General features: G+C 38.8%; 1 protein-coding gene across 3 annotated transcripts in view; it reads right to left on the bottom strand.

The window, feature by feature from the left end:
- gabrb3 (gamma-aminobutyric acid type A receptor subunit beta3) overlaps positions 1-27,027 on the bottom strand; it is a 686,618-nt gene that overhangs the window by 304,128 nt on the left and 355,463 nt on the right. For 2 of the 3 annotated variants that reach the window (XM_072576993.1, XM_072576991.1), the window contains 2 exons: positions 12,177-12,268; positions 11,988-12,055 (listed from right to left, as the gene is read on the bottom strand). In XM_072576993.1, the coding sequence (XP_072433094.1) occupies positions 11,988-12,055; positions 12,177-12,249 (141 nt within the window). In that variant the 5' untranslated portion in view covers positions 12,250-12,268. Of the gene's footprint in view, positions 1-11,987; positions 12,056-12,176; positions 12,269-12,380; positions 13,338-27,027 lie in introns of those variants that run through there. The other variant, XM_072576992.1, reaches the window with a different exon arrangement.

Here is a 27,027-nt window from a genome sequence, read left to right as displayed (position 1 = left end):
TGATTGAATTTACTGAGTCCAGCCCCCCTTTAAGAAACACAACACCCTTTGAATATACTGTCTTGGAATTCCTGCCACAAATGGTCTTAAAGGTAAGTGCCGTCTTGATAAGATTGGCATTCAATCTGCCAAACATATGTCAATAATTCCCTCAGTCATATAGCTTGTTCATGATGTCATTTTGGTGGGCTACTTGCACTGATCCTGCAGTCCACTCATTTTTTTCCTAATATTTATAATTGTGAACCTGGGATGAGAAGAATTTGTTTGTACCGTTAAGCTGTAGCAAATTATAAAATCATTCACTTTTTTGTATTCTTTCATAGGATGTTGGTGTCACAGGCAAGGCCAACATTTGTTGCCCATACCTAACTGGCCATGAACTGAATGAATTGCTCGGCCACTTTAGAGGACAATTAAGAGTCAACCATGTTAAATTTGGAATCACATGTAGGCCAGAAGAGGTAAAGACAGCAGATTTCTTCCAGTAAAAGAAATCAGTGAATTAGATGGGTTTTACATCAATGGATAATACTTTCCTTGGTCTATTAACAATCCTGGTAATGACATTAATCACTCCCTTCATCGTGCATTGTAGAATATTTAAAACGTACCACTGATTTATTACCTTAATGACTTATCACTTTAGCAAACTCTGAAATTGTTTTTTAAAGGCACAGCAGACCAAAATGCCACAGGTGTTAAAAGTTCTGTTGCTTACTAATTTACAAACTGCAGGAAGTGGGCAATGTACTGAAATATCTTGACTGCATGCTGCATCTCATATTCAATTGATTCACTTGTCTCTACATTGTAGCAACAACATTTGATTGGTATTTAAAGGTGTGGTCCTGCATTGGTAACTACTCTCAATGTTTAGAGAAGAGGGCAGATATTATGATTGGGTGCCACCCTAAGAATAGAGAAACCATGAGCTCATTGTTGATCCTGCGGGGCGTTTGAATCCCTTCCTATGCTGTGTAACAGAAGGAAATACTGCACTCAGGTTCCCATATACAACACTGGATATGCTACCGACAGAGGTTCACACCAGGAAGGACATGCTTTCTTAATACAAATTGAGATCAAGATACCGGAAGCAGCCTCTCTCAGTGAGGCTGGTGAGTTTGGAAAATCAAGTAAGTTTAATTGGCATCACTCAAGCAACAGTGTGTTTGTAGAAGAGCTCATGCATTTGCCAAATTGATAAGTCATCAAGGTAAGAATTGGACCAACAGTTTCAATGTTCTACAATGCAGGATGAAGGCGGTGATTAATGAGGTCACCAGCACTGTTAACACAGATGGATTTTGTTTCAGTTTGCAGAGGAAGGAATTGAACCAGTGAGATATTCATCCCTCGCTTTTCTAATGACAAAGTATTATGATAGTTTTCCTTCCACTAATTATTCCTTGTCTATACCCAATAGTTCCCTGCTAAATGATGAATGTTCTTGGAGTCATGCCCCCTCAGGGCAGCATTCCTAGGTAACACAATCTACAATGATGAATGAGGGAAACATCTTCCGGTCCATTTTGTATGCAGGCCCCTGAACTTTGTCATCTAGTGCCTTCAGTAATGATCCATGTGGTGTCTTGGCTTGGGTTTATCTGAACTGTTCAAGAGCAGTGGGATTAGAAGGATATAATTCCTATCTCCAAAAGATTATCCTTAGCCAAGTCAGTAGAGTGGAAAAGTGAAAGGAATTTTGACTCCCACAGAATGACTAAATTGTGACAGCTACCTGGTACTTCTACAGTGATCAAATACCAATTGCACATTAATGGAAGATAACAGCTTCCTATTATGTTATTGAGATTTTTAGCAGGATTAAAGGATTTAATTGAATAAATTGAAACAAAGCATTTCCTCTTGTGGGAGAGTGCAGAACAAGAAAGAATAACCTTAATATTAGTACTTGGGTGCCCAGTGTATTGACAAAGGATTTTCACACAAACGGTATAATAAATCTGAAACTCTGCTCCAGCAAGCTGTTGAGTATGAGTCAATTGAACATCTCAAAACTATTGTTGATAATAATAATACTGCATAACTAAAATTTATGGATTATGCCACCACTGTGGGTAGATGGAATTAAGGTACAGATCAGCACTGACCAAATTGGATAATGTTACAGGGTGGAGGGACTAAATAGCCTCATCTTGTGCCTATGCTCCTATTTATAAAAACAGCTGACTAGTGTATGGCATTCTAAAAGCACTAAATGTATAGTAAGCAACCACAGAATGGTAAACATTCGCATGTGATTTTCACTAGCCACACATTCTGTTCAGGCTTGCAGGTAAAGTGGAGTTAAAACTCCTTCCATGCTGTCTTATGCATTGACAAAGAAAAATAATTTGATTGATTGTCCTATTAATGGTATTTTTAATTCAATAATTTCCATTTTAATGTGCCTGACTATTGGAAAATAAAATCTTAAGAACTTATGATGGCAAAGCAACTTGAATCCACATTGGAGAGAAAATTTTGCAGTTGAACTTTCAAAACTGAAATTACCAGCATGTTTTTAGAGACTGAGGAGAGGGTAATGGAAGAAAGGCATTGGTTTATTTCATGATTTAATCGAACTGTATTATACAAAAGTAATCATGTCTTGTAAAATTGCTGAATAGAGAGATGTTGCTAAGCTTTTCATTTTGCATTCACTTGGATGATCATAAGAATGTTAAATGTCAAACAATTGTGACAATTTATATTACAGGAGAAAAAGGGTGCAGACTGATTAAAAAAAATAGATTTTAACTGACCAAGGCATCACTGTTGTGTAAACAGGGAAACTTACGCTTCCCAAGCTCCCTGAGAATTCAAAATGCTGCAAGAGCAAATGCACTTTAGGTAAGGAAATTGGTCAGTCCTACTTAATCTGGCCAATATCGGACTCCAGATTGTTAATAAAGTGATTGGCTCTCAACTGCTGTCTGAAATTGCCTGAGGCAACTCAGGGTGGGCAACAAATACTGGCCTTATCAGAGATACCCATGTCTCAAAGAATAAACCAGGGACTGATCATCTAATAGTGAGTGAATGTATGTTTTTTCTCTCATGACAATTTTTCTCTCATGTATTGATTTTATGGTAACATTAGGTCGCATGATAGTGATAATTTTGAATTGGTCCTAAAGGTGCAATAATATCTTACAGGAGAACTTGTCTCTCCTGTGAAATTTCTCATTAGTCTTACTGTAATTTTTCAGTATTGATATCAGTCATTAATATGTAGAGTAGTAAAATATGGATGGAGACAATCTCAAATATGTATGACTACATCTCTAAATATAATTACTGAGCAATGGCTAACATTCATAGCATAAGATCAAAATGTTAAATTCTACTTTTTTCAGATTTCTCTTCTACAATTAATGAATGGGACAATAAGCTTTGTGCTCAAACTCAATAAGAGCTCAAAAAACCCAGAAGCTTCAGTGAACTTAAATTTATAAATTTTCTGTAAGCATTCAGAGCTTGCAATGTAACAAAGTTCTCTTCTCTTTACTGAACAGTTTACCATTATGGCTATTATATGACATCAATGAACTACCGGATTTCTCCCCAATGCAGTAGATAAATATACGACAACGTGTATTCATAATTCAAATCTGGGTTAAAGAACATTCAAAATATTGTCAACTAATATTACTTTGCAACTTTGTAAATAGATCACATTACAATGCAATATTTTGGCAGCTCTTGGCTCATCTGAAAAAATAGCTCTGCTTCATTGCTGTACAAAATGACACAATGTGTCCAAGAATGCCCAGCACACAGGTTACAAGGAATGGAGAATCTGACAAGTGAAGAGCCCAAACTCATTTCCTTTTGAATTTTCTGAGGCAAACAACTTTCAGCCTATCCATTCATCTATCTATCTGGGATAGATTCCAACCCAGGGCCCAAAGGAGAGATTACATTCTTCTAACCCACTGCACCAATCAGCAGTAAATCAGATTACAAATTACTACATCTTTGAACATTACCTCTTGCATTAACTTCACAGTTTCAAAACATGGCATTCAGATGGAAGTTTACAGTTACGCCACTGTAATTTTGGAAAATATGTAGCACAATAAAAAAGACATGATACGATTAATTTTAAACATATTCTGTCCTTGCTCATGTGGATTAAAGAACCTGCATTGTTGGACAAACAGACTCTTTCCCTGGACCATCCTCTCTAACATCACAACTGCTGTAAAATGACATGCTGGTTGCTGGAGTAAGTTCTGTGTCAGACATTGTCTCTGACACAGCATGAAATGTTTCAAAGAACTTGTATTTTCTGTTATCTCTCAATTTAAAAACACTGAGTTAGTTACAGAAGACAAAATCAATAATGTAATGATAATATTATAGAACTGATTACATTACTACACCTTCTACAATTCATTTAAAAGGTATTGCAAGACAAATTTCCCTTAAAAAGAAATGAAAATAAAGAACTATTTTTATATGGTGTGTTTAATGATCCCAGAATGTCCCAAAGTACTTTATATCCACTGAAGGGCTTTTTAAGTATGGTCATTATTTTAGATTTGGAAACATGGCAACTAATGTTTGCACATCAGGGTCTGAAAGATTCATATGCATAAATGAAATAATGACTAGATATTGTTTTATAAGAACACATGTGTTGAAATGGTGCAGACATTAGGGAGATTCCCTCACTGTTCTTCCAAGTAGTCCCATGGGATCTTTTGTTTCTACCTAAGAAGGCAATCAGTGCCTCACTTGTTTGTCCCATTCAAAAGACAGGAGCTCTGACAGTGTAGCCTTACCCCAGAAGATCAATTCATTGCTGTTCAGCTGTGAAGTATAAGACATCGTGGTTCCACAACTAACAATTTACATTCAAATAAAAAGTATAATTTCTTTAGGTTTAAATTGTCACAGGGGAAAGTGTGGCTTAGTGATTTTACTTTCTATCTGTTTTTTTTTCCAATAATTGAGTGATTGATTCAAAGACAACAATCATAGTACTGTTTTAATTTTATATCTAAGCTCAGAAAAACTGAGGAAACCAATGTAACATATCATATCAGATCACCAGCGATGAGAGAAATCAGAAGCTCACCATAATCATTTAAAAGCAATAGAACATGCACACTGACAAAGGGTCAGTTAGACTCAAAAGGTCAGCTTTTTTCTCTCCTTACAGATGCTGCCAGACCTGCTGAGATTTTCCAGCGTTTTCTCCTTTGGAGAACATGCACACTATGCAGGCTATCAAATGTCAGTTGTATAAGCATTATAGCAAGAAGACATTAATATGATGTTACATCAAGGTATGACCATCATAAGATCTGTACATTTAAAATCATATGATTTGCTTTTGAATCAAAAGTATCAGAGAAAAGGAAAAGAAAATGTTATCTAGATCTCTCTCCAGGCCTGTTTTCTACTTGTTAGAGCAGTAGAACTCAATGGAAGGCATGGGGCCCTGCTCAGACATATTAAAATCCCAAGGTGGTATATTATGGACTGATATATTCCACTGATGTTACCCAATTTTGATGGAGTTACTTTCACGGTACGAAATAAATTGCTGTGCCTTCACATACTTTGTTTCTATTTCTGCTTTCACAGTGGTAGATTTTCCTGATTTTAACAAAGACCATACAGTAAATCAATCTGTGCAACAGCTAATTAGCAATACACCAGTCAGTAACTGTGATCTCCAGAGCAGTGTCACAACACCAACGTGATACCAAACTTTCACAGGCATAGTTTTATCTGTTGCAAATTGCACCACATGACCAGATGTTATATGGTTGGTGACAGTCAAACTTTGCCAAAAAGGGAAGCAAAAATCTTAATTAAAGACAGCAATGCACAAGCACTTCACTGCGCTTCATCTTAAAATGGCAACATCCAACATTACTTTGCCACTGCATAATCAGAATAGCATATGGTAACACTGAACAAAACACCTGAACAGCTTGTGGCCCTGAATAGACATAACAACACCTTTCTTTATTTATTTGATGAAAGTCAACCTAACACACTCTGCAATATCTGGATAGGAAAAGGTTTTCTGCAGTTGATGTTCGAGAAGTCTAGATTCTTGGAGTAGAAAAATCAGTGAGTGCAATCAGTGACATATAGGGTAAAAGGGTACATAGGAACCAGCGTGGGAGCTGGATTTCTCTTACTGAGAATCCCTAATGAAATACCAGTGACAGAGGCTTTAAGAGTCGCGCTAAAAGCATAGAGTCACCATCAGACACAGCATAACAAGTAGCTGCAGACATGGAATCATTACAGGTAATTAAAAAGTGGTGATTGTAGGGAACTGTATAGCTGGATGAGTACTTCTGCAGATGTTATCCAGCATCCTGAATAGTATGAGGTTTCAAAAGAAGAATGTTCAGAAAATCGAAGAAAAAATGCAAAAGGTTCTAGAATAGGAGGCCAAATTACCGCAGGCATGTGCAAATTATTAATGCAGACAGAACAAGATTCACACTCTGCGAAGGGCTCTAAGCAGTAAAGTTTTACATTAAGGAGATGAATTATCTCTTTAATGATGAGCAGTTATCTCCAGATTTTGTCCAGTGTCACATTCATTCTCTAGACAGTGGGAGAAAGTTCCTCATGGAGAGACTGTCAACATGTAATAGCTTCCAAAAACATGGCACCATATTACCTATTTAGAAAGATAAAGTAAAAAGGAGAAGACCTAGTACTTATAGAGGATAACATAATCACAGTAGGGAAAAGGGCCAAAGCTACCTTCAGGATATAAATAAATCCACATGGATAGAGATAAATGACAATAGAGGACAAATCAAAATGAGAGGTTTAGGCTACAAACCACCTAAGATGAGAAAGGGGAGTAGGAAGTATGAAGTAATACATGAAATAAAAAGAAGTGGGGTGAAGATGTAAAATCAATAAAATCAAGTAACATCATGAACAATTTTGTCTATCCTGATATTAATTTGGACATGGAGGTAAGCAAATGGTTTCAGGGAATGGAGTTCCACAATATGTATTTTTAAGTCAATTTGCAAAAAATTGCAACAAGCAAAGACTTCCTCCTGGATCTAGTAATAAAATTGAATAATAGAATAAAAACAGAAAAGGTAAGACATCAGCTGGTCAGTAATGAGCAGAATATAACACACGGTAAGAGGATAATACAAAAGGGTGTAAGCATAGTGAAAAACAAGTTAATAAATTGGAGAAAAGCTAATTTTGAAGGGATGACAATAAAATTTAGACAAGTAACTGAGCAAGGAAATTGGCAAACAGCAATGCAGGAAAACAATGGGAAACACTGCGGTTAAGTCAGTGAGTATCTTTAAAACAGAAATAGATAGGTTCTGATTACAAAGGGGATTAAAGATTACAGGGAAAAGTTAGGAGAATGGGGTTGAGAGACATATTAGTGATGAATCAAATGACAGAGTAGACTTGATGGGCTGAGTAGCTTAAATCTTATGGTCTTACATCTAAAATAGTGCTTAACATGATGCAGGAAAATATATATCACACTAAAGTGGGACTCATGGATGAATAAAGGATATGGTTCTGAAGGGTCAGAATGAGACACTTACTAATTAGATAGAGAACAGAAGAGTCCTTTTTCCAATGAGTTTTTAACTGTTTCATGTTGTGTCAGAGTTAAGCCAACTTCTTGTCAGGATTAGTTTGCACATTTTTGAGTTTTGGATTGGAAACTTGAGTGCTGTCTTGCACTGGGACAGAAATAATCTCTTGATATCCGCAGGCCAAGATGTTGAAAAGGTAAGAAGGAAGACAGAGAGGAACTATCAAATAAAATTATCATGAATCATAAAGCAAAAATTGAAAACATCCAACCGGACATTGATAAATGAAAAGATGGAGTAGAAATAGGAATGTTAGGGGAGAGAATGAAGGATACTCAAGTAATGATAAAGAGCTGGCAAAAAAAAACTGATTATTTTAGTTCGGTGTTAACTAAGCTGATAGAACAGTTAGGCATGACAAGAAATAATGAGATGTGTAATGAGATACATGTATTTAAATTATTTTAAAATTCAAATGTATTGAATGAACTAATCAAACTGAAAGAGGATGAAGTCTTTGGTCTGAATGAATTAGTTCAACACATTTTAAAGGAATCTAGGGAAAGATAGTAGAGACGTTACTACACAGAATTAATAATTCATTAGGAAAAGGTATAATGCCAGAAGACTGGTGAATAGCTAATGTAATTCCTATTTATAAAAAGAGGGACATGCTCAGGGAATTACAGAGCAGTCAGCCTATATCTGGGGTTGAAAATGTAATGGAATCTCCACTATTAGAATAGAACATTTCAAAAAGAAAATTGCAATGTTAAATAATCAACATGAATTTCAAAAATGGAAAACATTACTTGACTAACTGTATTGATTTTTGTTGCGGAATAATGGAAAAATAGAAAATGGTTCATTGGTAGATGTAATATATCTGTGCTGTCAAAAAGCCTTCAATATGGTGCTTCTATATAGCTTAATGAATGGGGTCAGAGATCGCAGTAGCAGGGACTTACGGCAAAATGTAACTGGTTTCAATATAGAATTTGGAGGGTAAGAGCAAATGACAATTTTGCAATGTGGAAGTAGTTAGGAAGCGGTGATCTACAAGGGTCAGTAGGACCATTATTGTTCACTATTTACATAAATAATTCAGACTCTGGAATCAAAATTGCAACTTCTAAATTTGTAGATGATACTGAATGATCACTGAGGGAGATTGCAACAAATTAAGGAAAGCATTAATAAACTTGCAAAAAGTACACATAATTGCAAAATGAGCTTCAACATAACAGTACACTTAGATATGAAGAAGAGGGTGATGATTTATTACCTGGAAGGTGCAAGTCTATGTGGAGGTGAAGGAACAAGGAGATCTCAGAGTACAAATACATCATTCAGTAAATGTACACAACTTAGCAAGGCCATTATATGAGAGCAAACACAGTTCTAGTCAGAATATTATCAAGAGGGTATAGATGCATTGGCGAGAGTGCAGAGATTTGTAAGAATCATACTTGAACTGCTGGAAATACTAGTCATGAAAAAATGAAAATGTTTGGACCTCTCCTCCTGAATAAAGATGAACTAACTTAGGTCTTAAAAACATGGTAGTACACAGAATCACCTATACATGAAGGGAATGTTTCTGCTTATCTATAGGCCATCAATATAAGATAGCTACCAAGAAATCAAATATGGAACTCAGAAAGAATTCTTTTACTCAAAGAGTGATGAGAATGTAGCACTCTCTACCACAGAGAATGGTTGAAATAAATCAATTATTTTAAGAGGAAGTTTGGCAGACAAGACTGGAAGATTAGGAAGATAGATTTATATGAGAAAAATGGGAGAATGTTTAAGTGTAACATAAATGCCAGAATGGACTGTTTATGTCAAAAGACACAAACCTTTCTTCACTTTATATCCTACACACAGTTGGAAACATAGTTCCTAAGTCAGACTTTCAGATTCCTGAGCCATTCGGATTATGGATAAATAACTTCCATTCAACTGGAAACTTACACATTCTTTCCAAAAAAAGCAATTAGGAGGGTGGGAAAAGATTTAAACTAATTAGAAAGAGAAAATCATGAAGAAAGTAGGTGATGAGATTTTAACTCAGTTGAAATAGGCCTCATTGGGTCAAGAAGCATAAAAAATGACCATTAAAGCACATACCCAAGTTGCTTAACAGTTCATCACTATTCTTTGTTTTCCATCTCAAATCTGATTTCATATCCAAATGGTTACTGTCTATTTAATTCTGTGGGCTTCAGTGTTCATAACAAGTCCATTATGAATGAATCAGGAAGCAGGATTTCCCTCATTAAGGCTAATGGAATTCTGCAACTTGTAAAGAAGGGCAGAATGTTGGAACTTGCTTTCCATTAGATGTTGGGTCATTCGTATTTTCAACAATGAAAATTTCCAATGTGTTCCAATGGATTTAGAGAAAAGGTTAATAGATTGAGATATAGGTTGCCCAGGATCTGATTGAATAGAGAACAGCTATGAGAGACTGAATGGCATATTCTTAGTCCTGTGGTAGTTCGAGGTTGGTTCCATCCAGTATTTCAATATCCCAAGAAATTGACACCAATACTGCTTTCTCCAAATAGTCTGCTAATGACAACTTTGCCAATTGACCCAAATCTTGGGGTCATGAAAAGTGTATGAAAGGCGCAATGATATCTCAGTAGCTCAAACGCTCTTTCATGGAAAATGACCAAAACTCATTTCCTTTGATCTTTTAAATCATGCCAAAATGAAATATAAAGTCATATTTTTAATACAAGTTCAATGTAGAATTTGCCAGACTAGATTAATTAGTTTCCATTAAGCTTTAGTGAGTTCCTCGGGCGATTCCGTGAGCCTCATAGATTGGAAAGGCCATAGACTACATTGGTTGATTTTAGCTGCAATGGAAAGAGTGAGGGAGGGAGCAAAGAGGAAAAGGAGGGATGCAACATGGTCTGACATCACGATGGTGACTAGACTTTCCAAATGCTTATTTCATTTTCAAATACCCGGACCTCATGAAAAGCATTTTATAAATGCATGTCCTTCCTTAGTTTTATTTTACAAACTGTCTCCACATCCCTCAGTTCAGAGGTTCAATTGGCCATGACTCCAACTCCTGATTGTCACTCGATGTTCCATACTGGAAGTGCACATTGGATAAGGACAGGACTGAATTAAACTATAATGATGGTGCAGGGAGTCACTCCGTGTTGTAAAGGCACACACATTAATAATAGTGAGGAGGAAATTTCAGGAATGAACCTGCCTATACATCTGCCTCCCCAGGGTCTCAAATTGCCTATAACACTGAATGCAAATAAATTATTATTTAGAAAAATAATTCAAATGCATTAAAACTGCCAAATTATAATTGTAAGGATTCACAAAGAGGAATAATTACATTTAAAGCGTGTTTTAGGTAAGTTTTCTTTGTTGAACAATATTTTACCTTCAAATAGGTTGATTAACAAAAACGATGAACTGCAATATTTTATGGGGCATAATACATATCAAGTTAGATATCAACAGAATTCTAATCTTTAATTTACATTTCACTTTATTGGGGAACTGCAAAGGACCACGTCTTGTTTTCCTATGCTGGAGGATAAGTACACTCAAGGCTGAGATAGACGGAGAAATTGTTAATCATTGAGGGGAATCAGGAAGAAAAGTGGAGTTGAGGATTGTCAGATCAGCCATGATCTCGTTGAATGGCGGAGCAGACTCGATGGTCGAAGGGCTACTTCCACTCTTAGATTGATGGTTCTATTAATTAGTTTACATTTTATGCATTGCTGTTGCTGTGTTCAAATGATATGTTATGTTAAAATTTCTAAGAGCTGAGCTCTGTGAAGTGGACGGTACACTGATTGCATTATGACATCCTCTCCACACCTTCCGCTCTCCAAGAAATTAACACTAATCACTTGCAGATGCATGTTGGAATTCAGCACCTCGGACAGCGAAACGCCATGCATCTCCCTCACAGTAAACTACACGAGCAGTTCACATGTCCAGAGAGAGACTGAGAGAATCGCACGTTCAGCATACCTACCCCTCTGGTTGTGGGATTGCACAGCCACGAATTTTGCATAATCTCGGCGGAGGGGGTAGCCGGCAGATGGCACCAACCCCTGGCTCGCCAATCTACGCGATACTGCTGTTTCCCTGTACAGCCCAACGATCAACCAACAGTCACCGCGTAAAGGGGAGGGGAACTTTCCCCAACAGCGGATCACACGCCTCATCTAAAATGGGGTCCACTATCCTAGAGAGAGGGGGGAGCAGACATCAATCTACACCACAACAGCACCATTAAAATCGCCCCATAATTCAGAATATTATGCCTGTGCATCCTCACAGATATAAATGACTCATAACTGAACAGCCAACGTGGGTTCAAGCCGTCCATTGGATGTAGACAAAACAATGATCACTCACCATGTTAACTTCAGACACCTGGTCAATGCTAGCGACATCTATGTTCATCCCGACACTTACTGGTGGACCTGGATTGTGTGGAAACCAGGGGTGGCGAGTTAAGCACTTGCTACACACATGTTTTTGAACATAGCTTGATGGGGAAGGGGAGGGGGATGGAAATTGATAGATTGAGCACAGAATGCATACCTCCAAAATCCGGTCTTAGGCGAATGTCATAGCCCCTCAGCAGATTATCCACTGTCTCCTTCACAAACGACATGTTCCCGGGTTCATTGACGCTGGAAACGAAACACAAAACACAAGGTGGAGGAGAGAAAGTGGGTTTTTTTTTGCCCATTGCAAACATCACACAGGGTCCGCCGCTCGCTTCCACGCCGGAGCGGGTCTTACCTCTGGGCACAGCAGACCACAGCCACCAACACCACCGGCGCTGACAGAACACCAAAGTATCGCCTTCTCTGATATTTCCACATTCCTCGGTTGTTTGGCGTTGCGATTAGTCCGTGGGTTAAAATAGCAAATGTATGGCACGGTGCGGAATAACCCGCAAATCCCAAAGCATCGGCGGAAATTGCAGACCACACATTCACCCGTCCAGTAACATGGCTCGGAAATGATCACAGGAGAACAACAAACAACATCAAATAAAAAAAACCCACAACAATTTATCTCGGCGCTGTGAGTTATTTCAATGCTCCTTTCTATCTGCACACGACGCAGTTAATTCTTCCGAGTAAAATCTAGTGATGCTTTAAGGATGGATGCATTTTGTCAAAGCACTGTTTCCTAGGCGGTTGCAGCAAGCTATTTTTCCCCACCACCCACTCTCTCTCTCTCTCTCTCCCTCTCGATATTCCTCCTCACTCACTCACTCAGTCGAAATTCAGATCTCCACACATTGCCATATTCAGGGGAAAGCTTTTTGGGCTGAAGAATTTCTCCCTCCAACACTCACCCACACAACAGACCCAACAACCCTAGGAGAGGGGGCCCGGGGTGGGGGAATAAGGATGGAGACGTGGATAGTGCTCACGACAAACGCATCATTCCCACAGACACGGCGCTAAGGCAATGGAAACAGCCACAAGGTGGGAACACATCCAGTCTGTTGCCATCCCCAGTTTCCCCACCTCGTAGGTTGTGAGAGGAAAAGGGGCTGCCTCGTTCTTTCTTTCTCTCTCTCTCTCTCTCTCTACCTATCACCCTGCACAGCCAGCTGCCTCCCTCTCCCTGTCCTCGCTGTCTCTGATGCACGCACACGGTTTGGACACGAGTTCCTCGAAATTCAAAGGCTTGGCACACAGCACTAAAAATGTCATGTCTGAGCTGGGGCTATGGGATGAAAATACTCGCCTCCAGCCTCGCCCGTGATTGTAGCGGAGAGCGGATTGACAGCGCCAGTAACCAACCAGGCAGCGAGAGGCGGAGGAGGGGTGGGCTGGTCCAGGGCCGAGAGTCAAGTCTCTCCAACCCTGGAGGGCCAGGGTCTGATCGGACACCTCAGCCCCTGGGAAAGGGGCGAGCAGGAGGTCTGCAGATTGGGGGAGACGGAGTTAGATCACCGTCCTCAGCTTGGGGCTCGCACAGTTCCGGTTTAAAAGCAACAACGCTGGTTAAACTTAGCAGGACCGTGGGGAGAGAAGAACAGAGTTAACAATTCGGAGTTTGACTCTCCATGCCTTCTCCCTGTTTCTCTCTCCACTGAAGCTGCAGCTCAGTATCCCAAGTGCTCTCTGCTTTTTTCTTTACAGCCGGCCAGCGTTTGGCAGTGCCAACACACAGCCCAAAGCATCAACCCACCGGTGTTCAAGAAGCGGGCACCCACTATCCTCAATTAGCGATTAACAAACAAAAAAACAATAAATTATCTGAACATCCAGCAAGGAATTTGAGTTTAAAACAATTTAATACAATGCTATCTGAGAAAGACGATTCAAGACCCCTTTGTTGGCGTGTGAGAAAATACTTTGGCTTTCATTTCTGACAAACAGCACCCATCTGATTTTGTTTAACATTTAACTGCTAACCGTTTAGAAAGTTTAAGAAGAGGCTTTCTTAAGCTGCGGGTTTATTGTCTCTGTCACCCAGCCTTCCCGCGGTGTGTTCTGTTATTCTTGCCGCCTAGCTTCAGCTTTATTCATTCTCCACAAATCTCACTGAAACACTGACTGCACCCGGACACTGAGCTGTGCGCAGCACCGTCCAAATGAACCACGGACTCGCAGTGATCAAGACAGAGTGCGATCAAGGGGGTCTCCATCTCCTGCTCGAAGCGCGGCTCAAGGGGACAGGTCCCAGGCGCGAGAGAGAGAGGGGTCTCTCTGGGAAGAAGGCGACCCCTTAGCCCGCCTTGTATAACACCCACAAACGGGCTGGGGGGGCGAGGGGGGTGGGGAGATGGAACAACCAGGGCGACCACCTACGCCAGCCCTCATCGGAGACAGATACCCACAATGTCCCGTGGTCCAGCCAAAAGAGAAAAGAACGGGACGTCGAAGACATGGGAAAGTGTACCCAGCTTTGAAGGTGAATGTAATATTACGATCATTCTTTTGTTCGGTGCGACTGAGTGAATTAACCCGCACAGTGTACAGAATGAGCTCCTGAGAAATTACAGCGAGCTGTGTCAATATACCGCTGCCTTTCTCTCAGTTCCTAATGCAACCCATTTTGGAAGTGAAACATTAAGTTATTGATTTAACTATAAGTTGAATATTAGTCCAGCATCATGATAGGAATTACTTAATCTCGAGAGGTCACTGTGCTAACTCAGGTCAACAGTCATCATTTTTTTTTCTTCTGCATCAATTTGAGTACATTTTGTGGAAACAGTCATCCTTATGTACATCAATCACCCTTTGATGCTTTATTGGTGCCCTCCATTCCTCCTCTACTTCATTCTATCAAAGACTTATTCCTTTTGGTTCTTTTTTTAAAAAGAAACATAAATGTGGAATACTCCCTACCTGCAAAAAGGTCTTTCCTGCATTTTTAGATTAGATTAGCTTCCCTACAGTGTGGAAACAGGCCCTTCGGCCCACCAAGTCCACACTGACCCTCCGAAGAACATCCCACCCAAACCCATTCCCCTACACTTATCCCTGACTAATGCACCTAACACTATGGGCAATTTAGCATGGCCAATTTACCTGACCTGCACATCTTTGGCCTGTGGAAGGAAACCGGGGCACCCAGAGGAAACCCACGCAGACACGGGGAGAACGTGCAAACTCCACACAGACAGTTGCCCGAGGCGGGAATTGAACCCGGGTCCCTGGCACTGTGAGCCACCATGCTGCCCCATTATGTTGTCACAAATGTTTTTCAAACAGCATATTTCAGACAGCTGCAAGTTATTACCAGAACATGAACAATAGGTAACTTCATGTTCCAAAGATTTGCTCATTGACAATCTTCAATGAATGCCGGCCCATGTATATGACCATATAAGAAAGAGGAACAGGAGTAGGGCTTGAGGCCCCTCTAGCCTGCTCCACCACTCAATAGGATCATGGCTGGTCTGACATTCCTCCTGTCCACTTTCCTGACCATTCTTAATAACCCACGATTTCCCCCCCGATCACCCTTAAATATATGCAAGAACTCTGCCCCCATAGCTCTCTGTGACAAAGAATCCTAAAAAACCTTCTGATATGAAATTCCTCCACATCACTCTCCAATGAGGGAAACATCCTGTCAGCACTTCCTCTGTTAAGCCCCTTAAGAATCCTGTACACTTCAATGAGATCACTTTTCATTCTTCTAAAGTCCAGTGAGTAGAGTCCCAATGTATTTAACCTTTACTCATGAGACAAACCCCCAATATCATGGGTAATTCTCAAAAACTATTTTGCTCCTCTTAAACTCCAACTCCTTTAATATATTCCCACAGCATGCAATCTATCTTGACTCTAGAATGCTTGCCCTCAATTCTCATTGTGCCTCAAACCACATGCTGGTCATCATGACTTGAAGATACATACATACAAACATACAAATGGCAAAACAAGCTCTGTCATTCATTAAGATCATGGCTGATCCAGTTATGTTCCAAATTATATATTCCCATCCAGTCCTGATGATCTTTGATTTCTTTGTTTAATAAAAATATACCTACCTTCACCTTAAAATATTTACTGACCTCACTTCCACCACTTTCTGAGGCAAGTTTCAAAATTGCATCTTCTCTAATCCATATAATTATTTCAAACATAGCTTCTCATAATCCCATCGAATCTATTCCACAATCCCTTCTTTTTACCATCAATATGTCAAAATTGTGTCAAATATGCTGTTGCACACTGTAACAGCACAAGAATTCAGGATTGTGTAAGTGAAATATTTGTAATAAACCCCATCTATTTAAAAGTAGACAACTGGACAATGATCAGCAACTTCAACCTCATTATTAATTCTTTGCATTTTATATCAGATTTTTGGAGACATCAAGCAGTCACTGCTGAGCGTTTTACATTGAATGTGGAGACGTCATTAACTAAACCTAAGCCCACAAACTGGAATTATCAAACAATGCTTAACATATTAAAGGCTTTTACTGGGAAACTCCTAAATAAAATTGAGGAAGAATTGATTTGTTTCACCTCAAGAACATCCCATTAAATGTATCACTGCCTCTGAAATCAATTTTTAGCTTTCTGTCTTGGAAATTTCACAAATAACACATTGTTTAATTAAATGTTTTGATTTAAATCACCAGTTTTCATAAATTTAAAATGAAAAACAAAATGTTTCATACTCTTTTCTCTTCCTTAGGGAATTATTAGCTCTTAAGTTCTCCTTTGATTGAACAAAATAGATATTTTATAATCAAGTAGTTCAGAGATATTATTGCATACCTTTGGAGTAGATGGGACTCGAACGGAGGACTCCTAGTTCCAAGGTAGGAATATTACTACCGTGCCAGAAGAACCCCAAAGGTAGAATTTGATAAGCTATACTCTGATGCAGTTCCACAAATTGATATTTGATTACAATTGATTATATGTAAACTAAATCAATCAATTGTATCACTTGCTTCTCTAATTTGCTTGTAACTGAGGGTGTCATAGCACCAATAGTATGATCTTTAAATTACACTAATACCACTGTTCCTTAATCATGAATTCTGTCCATCACCTTTGTATTCTTGGAGATGACTTGTGAAATGTTCACCACATCATATTTATGAAATATACATTTGAGATGATACAGTTATTGCTTTGTATTCTTATAACATGTTGAAACTTGGACAATGTAGAGCGTAGAATCCTGAGTCTAAGTTGCTTTTTAGTTGAGATTCTGAAATTATTGTGTATGTACTGCTTAATCAGAATTGCAAAGAAAAGCTTTTTTGAAGTTTTATAGATACTGGTGCCCTCAAATATACTTTTCCTGTGCTTTATCTTTGTAATGTATTCTATCCTCCTATGAATATTCCACGATTGAAGACTACATATAGCTCTCCAGGTTTTTGAAGCATTGTTGGCTTACAGAGTATGAACTGAAGCTTTGATTGAAAAATACTGATCACCGTGGAGCTCTTGACATGATATTGTGAAGAGTTTAGACAATGGAATTACATTCACCATTTTCCAGATTCAAGACAATTTGGATCAGATATAAATCAAAGCGAGTATTTTATTTCATGGGGAATGATAACAATAACGTTCTCAAGTTCCCATAAACTACATATTTATGCTGAATATGATTCTTGAGTGAACACATCTGGCTAATCTTGTTTAGGGTGAAGTAATGCATTATCTGATAACTGTAATACTGTTCAAAAAAGATATTACAGTTATCTTACTGGATACATTTCAGAGCTGCACTTGTCTAGAAGGAGAGAAAGTCAGATTGGTAAACCCATTTTCAAGAAAAATTAATTTAGTGAATAAGATGTAAGAATTCAACCATCCCTTACTCAGCCATGCTTCTGCCTGAATGTATTTTCAGAAGGAAAATAATACAGATGTAGGAACTATTATGTGCAGGGTATTGTCTCTGGGAGTCTTTTAGTGCAATGTGTACCACCCGACCTCTGAGCTAAAACCTTTGGGTTAAGTCTCCATGAAGGACTTGATTGCCAAGGAAGATGTGCATAAACTACAGCAAATTCTTTCAACATATGCCAATTGCAGTTGCTGAGAGTGGGAGAGTTTCCTAGTCAGCCCTGTGATGGAAGGAAAGTTGGAGCTGCCAGCATCACCTGCATCACCATTCATATCTCCAGACTCCAACACACATGTTGCCCCAGCAACCTGGATTCCTTGGAGAGGCATTAGGAAGAGAATAGTGCCAACAGTTCCCCGTTCTGGCCATGGTGGATTCAGTACTGCTCTGGTGAAGGTTGTGGTGGTATGGGTTGTATCTGCCTGAAATAACTCTATAAAGGCTGGTATCCCATCACCAAGTCATCACTTATTTACACATGGAGAATCCTTGACGCTGATCCAGCTCCCTCAGAGCCAGCTTTCAGAGAGTGAACAGAATGTCTGACAGTCCTGTTCTTATCTGTCAGCCAGCGTTCCCTGATTGGATCAGATTAACAACCCCAATCAGGGAACTCATATTCTATGGATCTCATTATAACCACTACACTGCCTTCAGGCAGAGAACTGAAGAAAAAGAAAATTGTCTCTTGAATGAAGTAAAGTGTGTCAGTTTATTTCATTTCTTATGGAGCCTACCATGTGTTTGTGATGCTTAGCAGTTAACAGAACATTTCAGAACACGAGAAGTGCTATACTAATGTAAGTTGTTGTATTCAGAATTTTAAGGCTACTGCTCAGATACTCACCATGGAGAGATGCTGTAAATATGCAGAGGATGGAATTAGTTAAAATTGCAATTGTTGGCAACTCCATGAGGTGGAGAGCTTTTTACATCATCTCATTATAGAGAGGTCAACTTATTATCTGGAGTATAAGTATGATATTTGAAGTGTAATGTTTAACAGATGTACTTGGTAAAAAATTTACATATATATGGTTATTTTGTTTTATCTTATTTTACAACAGAATTTACTTTCTCTACTTTAATTATTATCCTGCTTTGATCAACTATCATATCTGATCTAGCCTGTTTCTTAATGTGCTTTTTAGAATCATTTGTTGCCTCAAAATGAATGAGGAAATTTTAATGCAATGGCCCCCCCTTCTCTTAGTGGGTTTGAGCCAAATGCCTACCTTTAGTTTTAAGTAAAATGAAGCAGAATTTCAAATGGGAAGTTGATCAGATCTAATACTTTCAGCTGATGAAAATTATATCCAAACATTCATTACAAGATCCTTGGGTACCTGAAGTGTGCTTGTGTCTCAATGACAACAGCTATTCCTAATGGGATTGAAGACCTCAGGTCTATTAAATGTCTTTTGGTCAGCCAGATTCCAACATCCTCGGAAATCTTACAAGATGTCAAAAGATGCCAAATATCTAGTTTTCTATTCGAAACTTAGCACTCCACACCGCAAAAAATAATTGGGAACATTCTCAGCAGAGCTAGCAGTCTTTCGATTGTTACTGAAACCCAACATCCAGCCTCCGCTTGTGCCAATGGCATTCCTAGTATGAAAAATATTATAGAACGATTTTGTTAAATTATACAAGATCAATTCATTTAAGGCATAGGTTAAAAAAATGAGACTTTGGAGTGACAGTCTCGCAGTTTTGCACTGGGTCCATATTATTGGACCCAAATATTACCTTACATTTCTTCATATTAAATTCTATTTGCAATTCATCTTCTCAGTTACTTAATCTATGAGTTTTCCTGTCTTATTATTATTGAAACCTCAGGGAATGGTACAAACTACATTTAGTTTCTACTGCCTTAGGCCCTCTTGGCAAATTATCACATCTGCTTCATTGTATGCTTTCAGAGCTACTTTTAAACCACATTGCTATTCACGGACAGTGCAATATCATTTCAGAAACCTTCTCCGTGCTGCCACCAAGAGCTTTATAGATCGCATGCACAAAACAATAAGACACCCAGCTATAAACTTTATTTGAAGAATGCTCAGATTATTTTGTCTCTTCTTAAAATACACTACATCAATGTGCTTGTTTTCTATCGTTTATGTAATTTTCAGCAGGATATCTTATTTTTGGTTATGATGTACTCAATTTAAAATAGAATGGTGTATTTCTTGGACACTGAATGCATAGACTCCAAAAAGCACATTGTGTTACCTTTCATTCTTAAGGTCAGGATATGATAATTGCTTTGCCAGATTAATGTTATTTGAGTATAATTGCAGTAGAAATCTTGTTCTCAATGTTCACAATTTATCCAAGAAGCCAAGAATGTTCTGAGAAATTTCACAAAGGTTAATTAAGCAACTTGCTTATCAAATTATTATTGATCTCAATACCGGTGCTGATATATCTCAGATAATCATTTTGAATCATTGGATCCATTATTCTTGTGTGCAATTTCTTAGCTGCTGGTGTCTTGATGAGGCAATAGCAGTGGAATCCCTCATAAATGACTGCTAAATATCTCTAACTTTCCCATGTTATAAAGGTATTTCTTCCACACAAAAAAAAAGATAACTGACAAAGAAATGTAGGTCTTCAGTTCCCCTCCCTGAGCTACCTGGTGCAAATCCATCATTTAAGCCCCTAACCAGATTGTGCTGGACAAATCCAAAGACCTTCTTTACTTGAGGTAGATTTATTCAGATTGAAACATTACAGGGATACATCTTCTAACTACACTCACCTCCGCTAAGTGTCTCTTCAGACACTTTAGAACAGACAGCAATGCCAAGAGACAAAGCTTCTGAACGCAGCACCAAGAGAGAAGACAGCAGGTTTAAAAGGAGCATAGAGAGTGGCATGGCTTCATTCAGAACACAGTGCTGACAGATGAGACAACAAGTTCATAAGGAGCGTGGAGAACAGGGAGAACCTTCACGCAGAACACTGTGCAAAGAGATGAGGCAGCCAGTTTAAAAAGAGAACAAAGAATAAGGAATGGCTTCATTCTGAACACAGTGCTGAAAGAGAAGAAAGCAAGTTTTAATAGAGAACAAAGAGTGAGGAGTGGCTTAAAACTGAACACTGCTCATAGAGGAGGCAGCAATTGTGAAAAGAGCATGGTGATCGGGGAGTGGCTTAGTAATGAACAGTGCTGAAAGAGTTGGCAGCAAGTTTAAAAAGAGCATGGCGACTGTGGAATGGCTTCATTTGGAACATCTGCTGAAAGAGCAAGTTGCTAGTTTAAAGAAAGAACAAACACAGGTGAATGGCTTCACTCGGAAAATAGTGTTGAAAGAGGAAACGGCAAGTTTAAAAAGAGTGTGATGGCAGGGAGTGGCTGAGTGTGAAAAGAGGTTTACTGGATGGTGAGAATCTGCTTTTAGGGAGTGTAATGAGATAGCTAACATTAAATAATGTTTTATTTGTAAAGATCCTACAGCTATTTAGATTTCAGAAAACTATACTTTTAAGATGCGAGTAAAATAAATCAAAATAAAAAAAATTAGGAAGTAAAATGGAAAAAGTACAAAACCAACTTAAGTGAAATTTCTAGTGAGTTTTTATAGGAAGTTTATACTAACAGTAACAATTAGTTTTTAGAGTTAATGGATGGCATGTCAGCAGGGTCAAGCAAGGATTACATCTCGTGATATGTGTTAATTCATAACATGTGTCCGAAACAAACACCTGTTTAGTCACTGGCATTGGCTGCAAAAGATTGCACTTTGGAGTTTGGAACTTGATGAGTGGCTAGAATCACTGGTTTGTATCTGTGAGGAAGAGGTGTTAATGGATAGCACACATTGGTCAGAGCCAGGGGTTGGCATACCCTTATTACAACTGTACAAGACATTGGCAAGGCCACATTTGTTGTAATGTGTACTATTCTGGTCACCCTGCTACAGAAACTATGTTATTAAAATGAAAAGGGTACAAAAAAGATTTACAATGATGTTAATGAGACTAGAGGCTTTCAGTTATAAGGAGAGACCAGATAGACTGGGTCTTTTTTCCTTGGAATGTAGGAGGCCTTGTAGAGGCATAGATATGAGATTAGACAAGATCTTCTCCCAGGTAAGGGAGTCCAAAACAGAGAGCACTTCTTTCGGGTGAGAAGGGGAAGATTAAAAGGAACCTAAGGGGCATCCTTTTCAAGCAGAAGGCTGTGCTTATTTGGAATAAGCTGCCAGATGAAGTGGTAGAGGTGAGTACAATTACAACATTTAAAAGACATTTCAACAGGTACATGGATAGGAAAGATTTAGAGGGATAAAGACCAAAAGCACACCAATGGGACTAGTTCAATTTGGGATACCTGGTCAGCATGGACAAGTTGGGAATAGGGTCTGCTTCCATGCTGTATGACTCTATGAGTGGTCACATCATTTATTACAAACATACTGATACAAGGGAATGGGTGGCTAGCTGGCAGTGTTAGAAAACCAGATCTCCTGAATCTGCCTTGCTTGCTAACCAACATTACATGACATTGAATAGCATTACCATCACTGCATCCTCCGCCATCAACAGTTGGATGCTTAGCATCGATCAGAAACTGGATAAGACCAGCTTTCTGAAATACAGCAGCTACAAGAGCATTTCAGATGCTGGAAACTCTACAGTGAATAACCCATGTCCCGACTCCCCTGGAGCTTGTGCAGAAGCCAGAAATGTGTTGGAAATCTCTCTATTTGCCTGGATGAGTGAAGCTCTAACAACATCCAGGAAGCTTGGCAGCATTTACGACACAGCAGCCCATTTGATTGACACCACAATCACCACATTCAATTCTGACTCACTTCACCAGCAATCAATGGTGGCAGCAGTGTGTACCACCTCCAAGATGCACTGCAATAGTTCACCAAGCCCTCTTCAAACAGTATCACAGAGAAGGACAAGGGCATCAGATTGATGGGAGCACCTGCAAAGTCCCTCCCTAAACTGCACACCATTATGATTTGGTTGTATAGTGCCATTCCTTCACAGTTACCACATCAAAATCCTGGAATGTCTGTGCTATCAATACTGCGGTTGTCACTATATCCCAGGGACTGCATGGTTTAATAAGGCAGGCGAAAGTGAGGACTGCAGATGCTGGAAATCAGAGTCGAGAATGTGGTGCTGGAAAAGCACAGAAAGTCAGGCAGCATCTGAGGAGCAGGAGTGTTGACGCGGTTCATCACCACCCTCTGAAGGACGATTAGGAATGACTAAGAAATTCTGGCCTAGCACCCAAAGCCCACAGCCCGTGAGGGAGTAAAATGAATCTCTAGCTATTGGTCACAGAAAGCCTCAAGTGTATCAGTGGACTCTGTGTGCTTCCTCTTCAGGAAAACCCAGTTGCAGATGGTTTTTGCAGAGAGAGGCATGTAGCCAGCTCTAAAAATGCCCTCCACGACCGCTGCCAGGATCCAGTAAATTGCAATTTGATTGTTTTGGGATCAAGAGAGGGGGGAATACCATCCAGGCTCTGCATTGCTCATTGGCTGTGAAAAACCTGAACTGTAGTGTCTCTTAATGTGCTAATATTGCATTTGGAAAGGGAAATCAGGGCAGAATGTATACACTTAATGGTAAGGTCCAAGGGAGTGTTGCCAAACAAAGAGATCTTGAGGTGCAGGTTCACAGTTCCTTGAAAATAGAATCGCAGGTAGATAGGATAGTGAAGAAGTCATTTGGTATGCTTTCTTTTATTGGTCAGAGTACTGAGTACATCATATTGCAGCTGTACAGAACATGGATTGGGCCACTTTTGGAATACTGTGTTCAATTCTGGCCTCCGTCCTATAGGAAAGATGTTGTGAAACTTGAAACGGTTCAGAAAAGAATCACAAGGATGCTGCCAGGGTTGGAGGGTTTGAGCTAAAGGGAGAGTCTGAATAGACTGGGGCTGTTTTTATCTGGAGTGTCAGAGGCTGAGGGATGACCTCATAGAAATATATAAAATCATGAGGGATATGGATAAGTTGAATAGCAAAGTCTTTTCCCCAGGGTAGGGGAGTCCAAAACTAGAGGGCACAGGTTTAAGATTAGAAGGGAAAGATTTAAAAGGAACATGAACGGTAGCTTTTTCATGCAAAAGATGGTGTGTATGTGGAATGAGCTGCCAGAGGAAGTGGTGAAGGCTGGTACAATTACAACATTTAAAAGGCACCTGGGTGCGTACATGATTAGGCAGGGTTTAGAGGGACGTGGGCCAAATGCTGGCAAATGGGGCTAGATTAATGTAGGATATCTAGTTGGCTTGACAAGCTGGACTGAACGGTCTATTTTGGTGCTGTACATCACTATGACTCTATGATTCTTACCAGCCATTTAATGCCTTCCACCTAAATGCACTAATGTCAAGGAAAACAATGAACAAGTCCGCTTGGTCTTGTGGTATGGTGTTAATGTCCCTCACTGTGAACCAGCAGGCCTGGGTTCTCAGTCCCACCTAGTTCAGAGGTGTGTAATAACATCACTGAACATGTTAATTGGAAAATATCTGAATTAACACTTCACACTTCTCAATGTCAGTCACCATTCAGAGACATTGCTAGAAAGTGTACATGTTTTGATAACAAACGGTAGTTGGCTGGACCTGAGCCTTCATCCTCACCACAACCAAATAACTGGCAGAGTAGCAGACTCGTAGACAACGAATAATCACACGTTATATGCCAGATCTGAGATCCTTAAACATCATTCATAATTAATTTAATAAAGCACATGGAGACAAGACATTAAGAACACTGGAATCAAAGGAAATTGTTCAAAGAATGTCTACTTTTGTAGGTCAGCTTCAGTTTCAAGACACAGCCTGGTCTTTTCATTTCTTATACAAAGTCATATCTTTCTACTCAGATCAATCATGAAATATTACCTTTGATTGCTCAGCTGAGCCAGAATCCTCCATCCATATACAGTTGAATTATTTCTTATTTCATCTTCTGTAACTTTTAACTTACTTAGTTCACCCATCCTGTTCTTACACTAATTAACTATCCATTACCATATTACTAATTAATCCTGTACGGAGCAAAAGAAAGCTATTCAGACTCTTTTCATCACTTGACCACCTAATCTCTGAGATCTTTTTTATCCATCTGGAAATGTACAAAGTTCTTTTCTTGTGTACCATTGTGCTAGTCATGCCTTATACTGTTTCAATATCATCATTTCAAAATTGCATTCTGTAGACATTACATTGTCCAACAGTTCATTTAGCTTTGAAATTGTTGTCCTACATTATGGTAACACATTTTTCAAACCTGACTATTGATGCTTACTCTGACATCTTCTTTACAATTTAATACAGTTTGTAACCATATTTTTTATTTTTAGTAAGTTGTGCACAGTGTAATGATACATTTCCCTCGATTAAATCCAATTCAATGTTTATCTGCCCATTTTCCAAATTATGCTGTGATTGTAATCTCTGGGGAGCTTAATAGTCAACTGTCTAATTTGTAAACATATGACTTTCAATATCTGGACTCTCTGGAGTATCCGATAATGGTATGTATAATTGAAAACCACATTAACCTTTCAAATAACCATTGTTCCCAGTAGAGTCCAATTATACTTCCTGCACCTTCTGTGGTTTCAGGTGTTTGATTTTGTTTTCAAGCTAACACAATTTTCAAAACAGCCCTCCAAAAACAAGTTGGTTTTGTGAATAGCAACACAAAGGCCAGCCATGATGTATTTTCCATTTAATTTGCAAGCCTTCTTTACACTTAGAAAGTTGATATAGTAAGAGGAAATTCAGAAGATTCTATTTTAACAATGGCTCACTTGAATTATTTTCATTAGGCTAATAATTCTTACTGTTGTTACAAATGAGCTCTACTATTCCATGTAATTTTAACAAGTGTGCTGCAGTTTTTGGGCAATGAAGCAGTTTGTGTCCCAATGGTTAGCTAACCAACGGTGTTTTGTGACCAGTCCATGCAAGTGTCAATCATGTTACACCCTTTTGGCTTAATATCTCATCCGCCTTTCATTGTCTCAAGACGACAGCTCGACACCAACTTCTTAATGGCATCGAGGGACAGACAATAAATGCTGGGCAAGCCAGTGATGCCCATGAGAGAATTTTTAAAAATTCAACATAAATATTTACAAGAAAACCTCAAAGTATATATTGGCAAAGTTGTAACATATTGTTCACGTGGTCCATGAATCTTAAAGTTCTTTGTCAGAGTTCAGTTGTATTCCAGCGTAAAATGACAAATGAAACTTTTCCAACTTCTTGATGTATTGTTACTCATGGTGTGTAAGGAATAACATTGGCCAGACCATTAAACATCTTTTAATTCAAATAATGTCAGAAGTCACATGACACCAGGTTTATTTGAAATCACAAGCTTTTGGGGTGCTGCCCATTCGTCAGGTGAAGCCTTCATCTGACAAAGTCACTACACTCTGAAAGCTTGTGATTTCAAATAAACCTGTTGGACTATAACCTGGTGTTGTGTGACTTCTGACTTTGTCCACCCCAGTCCAACACCTGTACCTCCACATCATGGCAGTTCAAATAATGCCACAGACCTTCGACATGCATTTGGTTTAACTTCTTATCTAAAAGGTAATATAATAGCCATTCATTACTGCATTGGAATGCCAGCCTAGATTATATGTTTCAGCTCTTTAAAGGATCTTGAACCTCCAACCTTTTAACTCACTACTTAAAGATAAGATGATCTTGACTGACATATTAACCTAAATTGGCTGAGGACCTATCTGTGACAAAGATTCTCAACCATAGGTATACTGCAGATGCAAGCACTAGTGCTAGTTTACTTGATGCTCTTTCAAATGGTGTAATAATGTCTGGCCAAAATACAATTGCTTTCTATTTATTCCATTCTAAGCAGGGACAAAGGCTAAATAAAAAAAAAATTTCAAGACCTGCATTTACAGTGGATGCCAGAGCTACCAAGTTTCAGTCCAGATGTAAAATTATATCAATCAATATTACTCTATTTTTCGTTACATGTTACAATCAATTCTTTTTACAGTACATTTGCTTGATAAAGTAATTTAATTTTGGTTATCGTTGCTATTGTTA

This window comes from Chiloscyllium punctatum, chromosome 9 (genome assembly GCF_047496795.1).
Source record: "Chiloscyllium punctatum isolate Juve2018m chromosome 9, sChiPun1.3, whole genome shotgun sequence".
Taxonomy (NCBI): domain Eukaryota; kingdom Metazoa; phylum Chordata; class Chondrichthyes; order Orectolobiformes; family Hemiscylliidae; genus Chiloscyllium; species Chiloscyllium punctatum.
Note: the sequence above shows the minus strand (reverse complement) of the source record. Positions and strands in the feature narration are given on the sequence as shown.